Consider the following 15,569-nt stretch of genomic DNA (forward strand, 5'->3'; position numbering starts at 1 on the left):
ATTCGTTCCCGATAAGGAGTTTTCTGGTTCAGACCGCAGGCAAAGAGGTAGAGAAGGACCAGTTCAGTTTGAGGAAGATCCTTTTGGTTTGGACAAGTTCTTGGAAGAAGCCAAACAGCATGGTGGCTCTAAAAGACCCTCAGATAGCAGCCGCCCCAAGGAACATGAGCATGAAGGCAAAAAGAGGAGGAAGGAATAGATACACCTCTTCACAGTGAATGGACTATTACCCATAACCCTAATGATGCAAGTCATATGGGCAAACACTTTGTAAACGGGCCAGATAAAAACCAAATCTGGGGTCAGATCCCAGCACTACTTTTTATTACAGCAGAAAGGGGGGAATGGAAAATTCTACTTTGAACTATTTAGTTTTTTTAAAGAGTGGGTTGTGTTTGTGCTTCTGACACCTTTTGGCATTTATAGAACATACTGCCCCATAAATGAAATTAAGACCACTTCCTTTTATGCGACATTAGTACTTTGGGGTTAATATTTTGTGTAAGAATGACTGCTTGCTTATGAGTAAAGTTAATCCAACCACAGTGAGTAGAAGGATGTTCACCTATTGGAACTGTCCTGCCAAATGATGTATGCCCCTGTGTTTTAATTTGGAGTGGGGAAAAGTAAGCGCTTGCTTGGTGCACCTATTTGTTTCAAATAAAAACATTTAGACAAAATTTCGTTTTGTTCTTTTATGTAATAGGTAGTAATAGTCTTAAAAATCTTTCTCTTCATCAGATGTTTGATCCCCTTGCAAAACTTTTGGTCTCTGAGCTTGAACATGGAGCTGAAAAAAAAAAATCAATTAAGCACTGTAAAGAAAGCCAATGTCTGCAAAAACATTAAAACTGAAAACCCCTTAAGACTGCCTTTTTATTAGGAAGTCAGCACCAATAAGTCAAGAGGATGTTCTTTGTAAGACTCCCTGAATTTCAATTAAAATTTCAATAGCCCAGCCTCAGTTGGTGGTTTGATGCACCAGGTCACCCAGTTCGATTCCCAGTCAGGGCACATGGGGACTCAGTCCCCAGTAGGGGGCATGCAGGAAGCAGCCAATTGGTGTTTCTATATATCTCTCCCTCTTCCTTCCTCTCTATAAAATCTATAAAAACATTTATTTAAAAAAATTGTAAATCAGTCTGACCCAAGGCCACATAATAAGTGGAAAAGCTAGGATTTATCCTCTGATAAATAGGCTGCCATTTCCACTGCTCGGTGTTACATATGCTTGCTACCCATGACCGAGTCTTCCTTACTTCCCTCCCCAGACCTTTTAGTACTGGGCACTCTACCACCACCGCCATTCTTTAAAAGATCACCCCAAATCTCTGTCATTTCACATTTCTGACCTATTTAATTGATATACAGTAAGTACACAATATATAGAAAAATACTTACTTTTACTCCATCAATAACATGATTGTCATGTTGTAGTGCATTCTGAAGTTCTTCTTCTGAAGAAAAGTGAATCCAACCCATACCTCTGTGAAAGCCAGTCTCTTTGTCCTAAAAATTCGAAATGTAAGAAAATAATCATGAACTTGAGAAAGTTTATATAAGCTCCAAATCAAACTACCAATGTTTTATTTGCAAAATGGGATAACAGACATTTTAATGAATGTCAAAAACCTTGCTTTAGCCCAGTCCCTGTGGCTCAGTGGCTGAGCATCAACCCAGGAACCAGGAGGTCACTGGTTTGATTTCTGGTCTGGGCACATGCCTGGGTTGCAGGCTTGACCCCCAGTAGGGGGTGTGCAGGAGGCAGCCAATGGGTGGTTCTTTCTAATTAAGTTTTCCACCCTCTTTCTCTGAAATCAATAAAAACCAAAAACCTTACTTTAATGGATATTCACTCTCCTAGTTACCCAAAGCTTAATCCCTACGTTCATCTTAACACTAGAGGTCCGGTGCACAACATTCGTGCATGGGGGGAGGGGGGGGATGGTGTCCCTCAGCCTGACCTGTGCCCTCTCACAGTCCGGGACTCCTTGGGGGATATCTGACTGCCGGCTTAGGCCCAGACCTAAGCCGGCAGTCGGACATCCCCTGAGGGGTCCTTAGCGCTGCCATGGAGGCGGGAGAGGCTCCTGCCACCTCTGCTGTGCTCACCAGCTGTGAGCCCAGCTTCTGGCTGAGTGACAGTCTCCCTGTGGGAGCACACTCAGCTAGAAGCTGGGCTCGCTGCTCCTTAGCACTGCCTCGGAGGTGGGAGAGGCTCCCGCCACTGCCGCTGCACTCGTCAGCTGTGAGTCCGGCTCTGGCTGAGCAGTGCTCCCCCTATGGGAGCACACTGACCATCACGGGGCAGCTCCTGTGTTGAGCAACTGCCCTCTGGTGATCAGTGCGTCATCGTGACTGGTTGTTCCACCATCCAGTCTATTTGCATACTAGCCTTTTATTATATAGGATTCTCTCTGCTTTTTTGCCACCATTGGAGAAATGAGAATGAGCTTCCTGTGCCATTCTAGATACAAATCACTGTAGCAGTAATAGTCAAAGGAAATTCTGATCACAAAAAGAAGTACTCTCCCTATTTCTAACTTCCTCACTTCTAGAAACAAAATTCAAGCTTCAGAATCTTGTTATATTTATGACACCAATCACCCTCATCACCACTACCATTATCACCTGCTAAAAACAGTTAATTCTAGAAAGACCACAGAAAAATTCAGCCCAGGATAAAGTAGAACAAATTATAGATTGATTTCTAAACCATCATGAGAAAGCAATGGGAATGTAATCAATATGAAAACTTTTTTTAAAACGCACCCAACCTAATGAGGATAAAAGTTAAAATAGATATTCTCCACCAATTTTATGATAAACTATCCTCTACGATCTCATTATTATAATACTGTAGCAGACAGAATTCTAAGATGGCCCCATCATCCCCTTATTACTCCCTATATAATCCCCTCTGGTTGACTGGAGGGGGAGCAGGGGACACGGACCGGTGCTATTCTAACTAAAAGAATACATGGCAAAAGTGATGGGACGTTGCTCCCTTGATCAGGTTATATGGCAACGGTGATGGGGTGTGATGGGGTGTCAATCTGTGACTATATTATAAGACTTATCTTAGCACACTGAAGAAAGAAACTCCCTTGCTGACTTTGAGGAAGCAAGCTGCCATCTTGGGAAATAGCCTACAGAGAAGCCAGGAAACAAAAAACTGCAGGTAATCCCTAGGATAGTAATGGCGAACCTATGACACGAGTGTCAGAGGTGACATGCAAACTCATTTTTTTGGTTGATTTTTCTTTGTTAAATGGCATTTAAATATATAAAATAAATATCAAAAATATAAGTCTTTGTTTTACTATGGCTGCAAATATCAAAAAATTTCTATATGTGACACGGCACCAGAGTTAAGTTAGGGTTTTTCAAAATGCTGACACGCCGAGCTCAAAAGGTTCACCATCACTGTCCTAGGATCTGAGAGCAGCCTCCAGCTGAAAGCCAGCAAGAAAAGAAAAGCCCAGTCCCACAATTGAAAGACGACAACTGCCAAAACCTGTAGGAGCTTGGAAACCAATCAGCTGAGCCTCTGATGAGACGAAAGTCCCAGGTGACAGGCTGCAGTTACGTAGTCACGCAACAGAGGACTCGGCTAATGTGTGCACAGAATCCTGATTTACAGAAACCGTGAGATAATATGTATCCTTTGAGCCACTAAATTTGTGGTAATTTGTTCTGCAACAATAAAAATTAGCACAAGCCCTCACTGGTTTGGTTTGGCTCAGTGGCTAGAGCATTGGACTGCGGACTGGAAGGTCCTAGGTTCGATTCCAGTCAAGGGCACATGCTCGGGTTGCGGGCTCAATCCCTAGTAGGGGGCGTGCAGGAGGCAGCCAATCAATGATATTCCCTCATCATTGATGTTTCTATCTCTCCCTCTTCCTTCCTCTCTGAAATCAATAAAAATGTATTTTTTTAAAAAAATTAAAAAAAGGAAAACTAGCACAAATGCCTAGGATATGGTGGTGGTGTTTTTTTCACTTTTTAAAAAAATAAATATTTTATTGATTTTTTACAGAGAGGAAGGGAGAAGGATAGTTAGAAACATCAATGAGAGAGAAACATCGATAAGCTGCCTCCTGCACACCTCCCACTGGGGATGTGCCTGCAACCAACGTACATGCCCTTGACCGGAATCGAACCTGGGACCTTTCAGTCCGCAGGCCGACGCTCTATCCACTGAGCCAAACCGGTTACGGCTGTTTTTTCACTTTTTAATCAGTATCACCCAAATTTTACCAACAAAGACTAAACAGCTTCATTCCATTAGACAAACAGGTAGTTGACATGCTTTGACAAAAACAATAAAAAGGAATTAAAGAATAACATTAATACTTTAAAAATACTCACAAAAGGTACAGTGCACTTTCGTATATGGCCAAACTGTGCAAAGTGTTCTCTCAGCTCACCTGTATAGGAAGAGAAAACATTAAAAGTAGTTAATGCATTTTGTATCCTCCATCCTGGATTGTAGATAGAAAGCAAAAGGTGTCCTAGAACTCCAAACTTCTTGTGAACAGGAGCTACTTGGCATTTCCTAAAGCCTTAAGATTTAGGAGGCAGCTAAGGTGTTGACTATGAAGCTGTAATGTACCAGATTTGCAGAGGTGATGGGGTCGGGACAGGACTGATAAATTGCTGAGTTAACTGTAGTCTTCATCCCCAACAAATATCATCATACCAGACATTGTACTAAGTGCCTGCATTATAATCCCTATGAGAAGATCACATAGAAGACAATTACAACAAAGATTTCCAAATAAAATCTCAATACTTGCCTTTCATAATTTAAAGTTTACACTAAGTTAAATAATTGGTTTTCTAAAATTTGTTGAGTTGATCCTACCTACAACCTTCCTGCCTTATCTCCCATTGCTATTCAGCAAATGAAATTCTGTGTATGCATGCTGTCACTTCACATCTTTGCATGTCATTCCTTCTCCTTGACGTGTCAGTAATCCTATCTCCTCCTGCCTAAACTGTAATTATCCTTCAAGACCCAGGCCAAATACATCCATTGAATATTATTTCATTGAGCTTCTACTGAAAGACAAGACAACATACAGTACCCTATGAGGTGGGTATGAGCAGTGGATAAGGTTAAAGACCAAAAAACATGATCTCTTTCTCTTCTGAACTACAAGGCTTGTACTATCTGATTTGCATTCATATTACTTGCTTATTTCCCCTAGTTTAGTGGTCGGCAAACTTCAGCTCGAGAGCCACATGCGGCTCTTTGGCCCCTTGAGTGTGGCTCTTCCACAAAATACCATGTGTGGGCGCACATGTACAATGCAATTGAAACTTTGTGGCCCATGCGCAGAAGTCGGTATTTTGTGGAAGAGCCACACTCAAGGGGCAAAAGAGCCGCATGTGGCTCACGAGCCGCAGTTTGCCGACCACTGCAGGGCCTAGTTCATCTAACCTCACTGGTTCAACAACCACCTACACTTGTTTGTAAGCCTCCTCCCCTCTACCACTACAGTGAAAGCTCCTGAGTGTTGAGTCCACTATGCCCACAGTGATTGATACACAGTTGGGAAATATTTGCTAAATGAATAAATGTCTGCTAACCCTTCAACAACCCAGAGACTAAATTTCTTAAGAGCTCTATAGTTGGTCAAACCAGGTGGCAAGATCAGAATCTCACAGAACATGTTACTGGAGGATAAACAAAACAGTGTTAAACATACATGTCTTAAACCAGGTATTAAAGTTTTAGAAAACATTCACTTCCAAAACAAACCAGCTCTGGAAGGTAAACCTTTCCCCAAATTAACTACAATTTTTTTGAAAAAACAGCTACAAGCACGAGGAACAATGCCTACCACATAAATAGATACCCTTTAAATATTTGATGAATGAATGAACTGAGAGAGACTTTCAAAATTGAACATTCTACAGACTCTCTTGGAGATTATACACTGAGTGGCCAGATTATTATGACCACCTGACATTTGTAGGCAAATTAGCTATAATTTCCACACTGAAGTTGCTAGAGGGCCAGACCATTATAAATAGGGAAGCAGGTTGTTTTCCACGACAGAAGTGATTTTTTTCTGAAGATATGGGTGGACAACGCAATTTAACAGCCTTTGAACATGGGATATATATATATATACACTGTGTGGCCAGATTATTATGACCACCCATCAGTACTTCGTTGGGCCACCTTTTGCCTTCAATACTGCGGCGATTCTTCTTTGCATTGACTCCACGAGATGTTGAAAGGTGATGCGAGGAATCTGACACCATGCCTGATGAATAGCACTGTCCAGTTCTGTGAGATTTGATGGTTGTGGAACCAACTGCCTGAAGGCTCTTTTAACTTCGTCCCACAAATGCTCAATTGGATTGAGATCTGGTGATTGTGGGGGCCACCTAAGCAAGGTAAAGTCTCCCTCATGTTCTTAAAACCACTCCTGCAAAATACGAGCACCATGGCATGGCGCATTGTCTTGGAAGAAGCCATCTCCATTGGGATACGCCATCAACATGATACGATGAACCTAATCAGCAATGATATTTAGGTATGTTGTGCTATTCAGACGTTGTTCCACACGAATTAAAGGGCCCAAATCATGCCAGGAAAACATGCCCCAAACCATAACACTGCCCCCACCAGCTTGAAGTGTTGTACTCATGCATGTGGGGTGCATGCTTTCATGCTGTGTCCACCAAATTCTCACTCTGCCATCTGTATGATGCAACTGGAAACGTGATTCATCGGACCACATGACTTTTTTCCAATGCTCGACTGTCCAATCCTTGTGCTCCTGTGCAAATTGGAGATGTTTTATCTTGGTAACTGCAGACAGCAAAGGTGTTCGAACAGGCCTTCGGCTTCCATACCCCATATGATGCAGTGTACGGCTAATTTGCCTACAAACGTCTAGGTGGTCATAATAATCTGGCCACTCAGTATGTATGTTCAAAGGCTGTTAAATCGCGTTGTTCACCTATATCTTCAGAAAAAAATCACTTCTGTCGTGGTAAACAACCTGCTTCCCTATTTATAATGGTCTGGCCCTCTAGCAACTTCAGTGCGGAAATTATAGCTAATTTGCCTACAAACGTCAGGTGGTCATAATAAACTGGCCACTCAGAGTGTGTGTGTGTGTGGCTAACCCCTATTTTGTAAAACTACTGTTTGGAATTCTCTGCTATTCTTTAGACGGCCTCTTATTCTAAAAAAAATAACTTTGCTTCCTAGCCTGCTTTAGCCTGCTTGAATAATGAGGAAGATAAACTTAGCTGTCTGACCTTGTAGGCCAGAGACTAGATATGCCCATACTCTCAGTGCCATGCCAGGTGTATTTTTTAATTGGATAGAACTGTAATGTTTTCAAGGCCACCAGCAAGATAACCACTAAGCACACATAGGGCTGGCTCTTTCATAAAAAGGGAAGTTCTGCTTGTAGCTTTGCTTAGAATTTGAATTCATTTTCTCTAAGCCCACCGCGGTGAATAAAGTGTGCCGGAAGCCGGTCCATCCTTGCTGTTTGACACAGTCGCTGCAGGAAAGAAACATCTGCACAGCATATGTTTCAAGGGACCTGGCGTATATAGCATACTGTTCTTAATATGTTTGCTCCCCTTAGCGCTGTGTGTTTTAACCAAGGTCACCTCTCCGAGAAAGGTTGTTTCCCCAGGTAGGGATTTTTCCCTGAAGTTAGGGAGGGGATGAAACTCCTTAACTAAGTGCCAGGCGGGTAGTTAATCACTTTAACTACAAACAATCATGCTTAAGCTACATAATCTTTACTCCCTGGAATGGAGATAAGAAACGCCCTAACCTTTGTAATAGAAATTGACAGGATTAAAATCAACTGGGATAAATACAGATGTAACAAGGCAATAAACAGCAGAACCTCTCTGGAGATCCAGACCAGAACTTGGCTGGAGATCCTGGCTGGAGATTCTGGCTAGGCTGCTGATCAACTGAACACTGTCTCCGTGTCCTTCCTTCTTCGCCGACTCCGTCTATGCCTTTGGGAACCCCTGGACCTGCTGGGGTTGGACCCGGCAAAAGTGTAACTCCCAACTCTCTGAGCATTGCTTGATTTATTCGGGTTCTCTGTAACATATATGCATATGCATATGTATAGGTATATACACACATACATATATATGTGTATATAAATTTCAGAGAGAAAAGGAGAGGGGAAGAAACATCAATGATGAGAATCATTGATTGGCTGCCTCCTGCACACCCTTCACTGGGGATCGAGCCCGCAACTGGGGCATGTGCCCTGACCGGGAATCCAACTGTGACTTCCTTGTTCATAGGTCCACGCTCAATCACTGAGCCACGCCGGCCGGGCTCTTGGAGGGTTTTTAATCCCCCATTACGGTCTGGAATCTCGTATTTGCAAGATGCTGAAGGAACCCCTGAGCCTTTCTACAGTTTCACAGGGCCTAAGCAAGACATTTTACTGGGTTTGGTCTTCACCCACAACCTACTGAGAAGGTGAGACACAAATTGATCTACTTCCCATCCTACTATCATAGCTGGGCCCCAAAAATTAAGAGAAGCTACCCCTGTTCTATTGTTTTAAGGGAACTGACTCGACACATGGATTATCCATGTGACTGTAAGCAAATGTAAAATCTTAAGTCATAAAGATGTAAATTGTAAAACTGCTTATGTAAATTCTGGTAAGCAAAGGTAAAAACCTTACCCCAAAACAGCAGCCAAAAAAAACAAAGCCAATGTTGGTGAGAGATTTCAGTACTGATTACTCCTAACCTTCTATCTCCCGCCTATGCCTCTCCCATGAGCTTCCATTTTAGTAATCAAGAAAATAACTACCATTTATTGAGTACTTACTCTACATTTAGCACAAGTTTAAGCACTATACATAGAAACTCGTTCCCAGTCGCATGAGGAAGGTCCTGACTCCATTTCACAGGGGATGACACGGAGGCACGGTGGCGAGCCCTTTCCCCAGGTGCCGCCCGCGAGTCCGGTCGCAGGACTGAATGGCCGGCGTGGAATTCTAGCCACGCAGTACGGCTTCAGGCCACACTTCCCACTCGGCCACACGCAACCTCCTCTGTCCGACACGTTCCAACTTCACTCCTCTCCCTGCCACCCGCTTCCCCTACATTCTAACCACGGAATCCGCCAACGCTGAAGCCTGGAAGCCATCCCTCCCTTCCCCTCACCGGGTGCTCTACCGCCTTTCAAGGCATCACGAAAAGCTGTCGATTTTGTTTTGTTCGCATCAATGGGTCCGACCTCCCTTCTACCACTCCGCTAGTTCAGCGCCTCATCTTGGAGCTAAATGCCTGAAGCTGCATTTCAGTTCGTCTCCTCGCCTCCCATCTTGCCCCTTTGAATTCATCCCCCGCACCGCAGTCAAATCAAACCCTTCTCAATGGTAAATCTTAACGTTTCCGAGGAAGAGCCTTTCCACCAAATCACCCCGATGGGCAGGAGCGCGTGAACTCGCGCCCCAAAAGCTCCAGGGACATCCCTGCACGGTTACCCGCAAGCATGTCCTTCTGCTCCTCGGTGAGCGCAGAAGCGGACCCAGCCTCCTCAGGCGGCCACCAGCGGCCGCAGGGCTGCGCCGAAAGCAGAGCTCCGGGGGGTCGCTTGCACCCGGAAAGTCCGCCCGCCACGTCCCCATCACTCACTTGAAGAGGCGGTCCAGGGGACTTTCCTGACAAAGGCCACGGGCCGACTGCTACTGGCCCGCAGGGCCATAGCAGCCCTCGCTGCCGACGCCGCCATCTTCAGCTTGAGGGACCTCGGCGACCTGAGGTCGCGACGCCGGAAAAACCTGCCGCCGCCAGAGCGCGGGGATCTGCTTCCGGGTCAGAGGGGGCCGGGCAGCGAGATGGGGAAGATGGCGGCGGCCCTGGGCTCCGTGGCTACGCTAGCGACAGAGCCTGGGGAGGACGCCTTTCGGAAGCTTTTCCGCTTCTACCGGCAGAGCCGCCCCGGGACCGCAGACCTGGGCGGGGTCATCGACTTCTCGGCGGCCCAGGCGGCCCGCGGCTCGGGGCCCGTGGCCCACAAGGTACGGAGAGGGGCGGGCGCGCATCCCCGACGGCTTGCCTCGCTTCCGGGGGGGGGGGGGGGGGCGGGTCAGTGTCCTCCTCACCCCTTTTCGCTTCCAGACTGGAGGTGGTTGAGCGACCGCCGCCCTCCGCGGGCACGGAGTTGAACTGCCCACGAAACGTCCCGCTTTGGCGATGAAGAGCTCTGCCGCTGGTTTCTCCACGTGGCCATTCGTGGCGGTGCCCTGGGTCAAAAAATGCCTGGGAATGGGTGTTTATTCCTTGCATTAGCTGTCCACTTGCCTTTCTACTTCGATTTGGGTAAAAAAAAACAAAACCGTAAACCGTGTTCGTAGACGTTCGGGTAGCGCTCAGCAGTTTTGAAAAAGCCAACCACCCGAATAATCCCCGAGCTGAGAGGGATCGCTGTTGTCCATGAAACTGGTACCGGTCTTGGCTGAGCCTCCTGGGAAGAAGGCGTTCAGAGGTTATTCAGAGGTCATCTCTCCAAGTTGAAAGGGAAGGGATAACGAGTCTAAGCATCACCCATTCTTTCTACCTGTGGGCGGGGGCGCAGGGCGCACGGGGAGAATCGCAGCTACAGTGTAGTGTGTATTTCCTTTGCAGTTACTTTAACCCTTGAGATTGCCGGATCCCATAATTTGCCCTTGGTGTTGTCCGCAGGTGGCTGGGTGAGGCATTCTTTCCAAGCTTAGTAATAGTTCTCAGTAAGATTGGAATGCCACCGTACCACGACGTTTGTCCGGAACGCAGCTTCTTACGAAGCTTTGCTTGTTAGCAGAAATGGTCTCAGAGTTGTCAGAACAACATGCAGAAAGTCTGCACCCCTGCAATGATACAGTTGATTCATGGGAGAGCCCCTCAGACCCTTACTCGGCTACTTTTGCCCATAACTTGACCATCATACATACTTTTAGAATTAAGTCACCTGAGAAGGAGACACTATGTGTAGCACGTACCTAGAACAGTACCAGTAAGTACTCAATAAATACACTATGGAGTAATAAAAACTGTGGTATTTAGTTACCCAGCTCAAAACAGATTGAAAGTAGCAACTTCTGACATTTAATGTTATATGGGTTTCAGGTGTACAGCATAGTGGTTAGACATTTATATAACGCATGAAGTAATCACCTTATAAGTCTAGTACCAACCTGACACTATGCATAGTTATTACAATATTATTGACTATATTCCTGAAGCTGTATTTTACATCCTGTGACTATTTTGGAACTGCCAATTAATCCTTTCCCCTTTTTCACCCAGTCCCCCAGCACCCCTCCCGTCTGACAATCATCAGTGTGTTCTCTGTACCTGAGTTTGTTTCTGTTTTGTTTGTTCATTTATTTAATTTTTATATTCCACATATAAATTAAATGATAATGGTACTTGTAAAAAAAAAGAAAAGAAAAGAAAAAAAGTAGCAACTTAGAGAAGAAAGTTACTATTAAAAGACACCTAATGAGAGCAGTGGAGGAAGTAATGGCAACAGTTTGGCAAGGGATGGGGGCGAGGAGACAACAGAAAAAATTTTTAAAAGGTCAGGATTGCCCTAGCCAGTTTGGCTCAGTGGATAGAGCTTTGGCCTATGGACTGAAGGGTCCCATTCCGGTCAGGGGCACATGCCCAGGTTGCATGCCCGATCCCCAGCAGGGGGCCTGGAAAAGGCAGCCAATCAATGATTCTCATCATTGATGTTTCTCTCCTCCCTTCCTCTCTGAAATCAATAAAAACATTTAAAAAGAAAATCTCAGGGTTTGGTTCAGTTTAGCATATGATATTTTAGGTCCTTTAGGGTGTTGCTGAATTACAATACACTATTAAGTATGGTCTATTTAAGAAATCACAAAATGTTAAAAAACATTTTATCAACCTTTAGGTACCTGGAAAAGTTAGCTTGGTCAGGACTCTCAGAGAGTTCCAGATAGCCATTTTATTATGCAGACTAGTTAAACACCAGCCACTTGTTGGTAGTTTGTCTGGAAATCTCCACACTTGGTGAAGTTAATAGGATGAGAGATAACATCTTTTTGGAAGAGATCATTTGATGTATTCTAAGGCAAGCCAGACCTAAGTTTATTCATGGAAGATTAAAGTTGTTTTTTTCTAAATGTCTCTATTTTAGTGACTGCATTGGATCTCTTAACCAATTTAATGAGCCATCTATAAGGTGCTCTATATGCAAGTAAAACTCCCATGAGCCCCTGAAAAACTTAATCCCTAATTAATTAACAAAAACAAAAGGTTTCAAGTTTCAATTTGAAGTTTTATCTAAAAGATGCAAATAGCCAGGCCGGTGTGGTTCAGTGGTTGAGCATAAATCTATGAACCAGGAGGGGATGGTTCGATTCCTGATCAGGGGGCATATGCCTGCAATCCCTGGTAGGGGGCATGCAGCAGGCAGCTGATCAGTGATTCTCTCATCATTGATGTTCCTATCTCTTTCACCCTCTCCCTCTCTGAAATCAATAAAAAATATATTTAAATAAATAAGCAAATAAAAGAGAATACATATTGTACTTTTAACAAACAGGGTTCCTAATGTTTTATTAACAGATTGTATGGTTAGAGTACTCTCTTTCCATTCTCACCCTCCCCAGCCTGGTGTTCCTCATAGCTCTGTTTAAACACCAACTGTAGCCCTAGCTGGTTTGGCTCAGTGGACAGAGCGTCGGCCTGAGGACTGAAGGGTCTCGAGTTCGATTCCGGTCAAGGGCATGTGCCTGGGTTGTGGGCTCGAACCCCAGTAGGGGGTGTGCAGGAGGCAGCCAATCAATGATTCTCTCTCATCGATATCTCTATCTCTCTTCCCTTCCTCTCTGAAATCAATTGATATTAAAATAAAAATAAACACCAACTGTATACAAATACCTCAGAAGCATTATTATCCCTAAGTAAACAGCATTGTGACTCGATATTCCAGCACACCAAACACTAGAGTCCTAAAAGCAGGGGTCCTCAAACTTTTTAAACAGGGGGCCAGTTCACTGTCCCTCAGAACGTTGGAGGGCCGGACTATAGTTTAAAAAAAAACTATGAACAAATTCCTATGCACACTGCACATATCTTATTTTGAAGTAAAAAAAAAAAAAAAAAAACGGGAACAAATACAATACTTGTATTTGCCTGTGGCCCGCGGGCCGTAGTTTGAGGGCCCCTGCCTAAAAGAAATCACAAAGGTGTGGTATCATAAGAAAAGGTAATCTTTAAGGCAAAAATCAGCTTGCTTCTTATGACTACTTATCTTAATTCTGTATAGCTCTCTAGTGTTTGTTAGTATATGGATGAGGAAACTGAGGCTCTAAGAAGTGACTTATCGAAGTCTTATATCAAGTAAGTGATGGGACTAAGTTTAGGATCCCGGACTTAAGACTCCTAACTTTGCCCCATACCAGAAATATCTTTAGAGCTTTGAAGTTCTCAGATTTGATCTGTAAAATAACTTTAGCCCTCTAACTTGTTTCCTTCCTGCCAGGTGGTCAGATCTCAGCTGAGTGTGTCCTCAGTCAGTGACCACGATGCACACAGAGCAGGACTTCAGCCGGTCAGCAATTGGCGAGCTTATGGACTGGAAGGCTATCCTGGTGAGTGCAGCTGACCTACAAGGTGAATTCAATCATTTATCTAATTTTAGAAGAGGAGCTAGTAAATACACAAAAGAAGAACAGCAAACACACCAAAACATTCCACTCTCCAACCCCTCCTAAATTCTGCCTCATCTAAGATTTCCATTTATGGCCGAAACCGGTTTGGCTCAGTGGATAGAGTGTCGGCTTGCGGACTGAAGGGTCCCGGGTTCGATTCCGGTCAGGGGCGTGTGCCTGGGTTGCGGGCACATCCCCAGTGGGAGATGTGTAGGAGGCAGCTGATCGATGTTTCTCTCTCATCGATGTTTCTGACTCTCTGTCTCTCTCCCTTCCTCTCTGTAAAAAATCAATAAAATATATTTTAAAAAAAAAAAAGATTTCCATTTATGTAGCACTCCTAAAGGACAGAACAGGAGTCACTAGTGCTGCTTATATTGCACACCAGGTACAAATGAAAAATAGGACATTAACTCTGGGCTTCCTGCCACAACTCTCTGAACACCCACCTATTCTGGCAGAAAAACCACTTTGAGTGATAGAATAATTAATAATGGTCACTCCAGACTGGCTGGCATTGCTCTGTGGTTGAGTGTCAACCTATGAACCAGGAGGTCATGGTTCGATTCCCAGTCAGGCCACATGCCGATGTTGCAGACTGGATCCCCAGTGTGGGGTGTGCAGAAGGCAGCTAATCAATGATTCTCTCTCATCATTGATGTTTCTATCTCTCTTCCTCTCTGAAATCACTAAAAATATTTTTTAAAAAATAAAAATGTTCACTCCAGTCACAAAATCCCTGTATTCTCAAATGGCATAACAACAACTTAAAAATTATTGGTATCATCAAGGCTGAACGTTTGAAAAAAGAATTACAGTAATGAGATCAAAAGTCCTAAAATTTTAGTGATATTGGGTAGCTCACTTTGCAGATAAAGTAATAAGATTAATTATTAAGAACTATTCAGAAGATATGGAAATGCTTTATTTGGCCAACTAATCTTACATCTGTCATCTTGTTTCTTCCTAGAGGACATAAAGTTAACATTGCATTTGTGATTTCAAGTATGGATTAAAAGCAAGTGATACCCCTAAAAAGAAATATTAATTTTTGTTCTGAGGGCCAGGTCTATATTATAGCTCTTAATATAGTATGACCACTAAAGTATTTGTTAATAATGTGGGAAGGTGTAACAGCTTTTTAAAAAATTGTTTGGGTGGGTTTTTTTTATGTCTTGATTTTGAGAGAGAGAGAGAGACATCTATGTGAAAGAGGAACATCAATCGGTTGCCTCCCTCACATGCCCCATCCAGGAGCCGAACCCACAACCTAGGTATGTGCCCTGACCGGGAATTAAACCCACCACATTTCAGTGTACAGGACAGTGCTCTAACCAACTGAACCACACTGTCCAGGGCTGGAAAGTGTAACAGCTTTAATACATCCTATATAAGGCCTCATGAACTTTAGTTCTGTATTAAAGAACTAAAGATGATCTTATGACTGAAGTCACAGAGGAAACAATCATTTGGCCTTTACATATGAAAGCATTGCTCCCCGTGAGTTTAGGTAAAGGAGCATGCATCACCATCAGTCTTTTAATCACTTTGTTTTTGAAGGTTGCCCTTTACCTTTCAGACCTAGCTCCTGTTTTCAAGGCCGTGTTTCTGTAATTGTGCCTTCTTCCCTTAACCAATTGTTCAGGTTACAAGGTTGTCAACCCTTCTTTGGTTTTCTTTTCTCCAAATTGGTGTCCTTGGTTTTCTAGGATTTTACACTTAAGCGACATCATTTAAGTTGGTACCTAAATGTGTCCCTAGAGTCTTTATTCTGATTTCCTAGCCATTATAAGCTGCATTTAATAGAATTATAATAATGCCCAAAACATGGGGGATAACAGTCTCTTCTTACTCTGACTTGATTGGAAGGATTGT

At 43.8% G+C, this 15,569-nt stretch overlaps 3 protein-coding genes across 4 annotated transcripts in view; 2 read left to right on the plus strand and 1 right to left on the minus strand.

Moving 5' to 3' along the window:
* Positions 1 to 687, plus strand: part of SNW1 (SNW domain containing 1) — a 38,401-nt gene extending 37,714 nt beyond the window's left edge. Inside the window, exon 14 of the mRNA XM_081104774.1 lies at positions 1 to 687. Coding sequence (XP_080960900.1) covers positions 1 to 199 — 199 coding nt within the window. The 3' untranslated portion in view covers positions 200 to 687.
* Positions 681 to 9,827, minus strand: SLIRP (SRA stem-loop interacting RNA binding protein). Of its 2 annotated transcripts, XM_081104798.1 has the most exons (5): positions 9,664 to 9,827; positions 4,372 to 4,430; positions 3,081 to 3,149; positions 1,402 to 1,509; positions 681 to 790 (listed from the first exon to the last, which is right to left on the minus strand). In XM_081104798.1, the coding sequence occupies exons 1-5, from the start codon at positions 9,758 to 9,760 to the stop codon at positions 719 to 721; spliced, it is 405 nt and encodes a 134-aa protein (XP_080960924.1). In that variant the 5' UTR covers positions 9,761 to 9,827; the 3' UTR covers positions 681 to 718. The 2 variants fall into 2 exon arrangements, with proteins under 2 accessions (XP_080960924.1, XP_080960925.1); XM_081104799.1 differs by lacking the exon at positions 3,081 to 3,149 and having other exon boundaries at positions 9,664 to 9,815.
* Positions 9,820 to 15,569, plus strand: part of ALKBH1 (alkB homolog 1, histone H2A dioxygenase) — a 22,963-nt gene continuing 17,213 nt past the window's right edge. The window contains exons 1-2 of the mRNA XM_081104784.1: positions 9,820 to 10,049; positions 13,526 to 13,634. Coding sequence (XP_080960910.1) covers positions 9,867 to 10,049; positions 13,526 to 13,634 — 292 coding nt within the window. The 5' untranslated portion in view covers positions 9,820 to 9,866. The remainder of the gene's footprint in view (positions 10,050 to 13,525; positions 13,635 to 15,569) is intronic.

The sequence above is a fragment of the Myotis nattereri genome, assembly GCF_964212035.1.
Source record: "Myotis nattereri genome assembly, chromosome: 1".
NCBI lineage: Eukaryota > Metazoa > Chordata > Mammalia > Chiroptera > Vespertilionidae > Myotis > Myotis nattereri.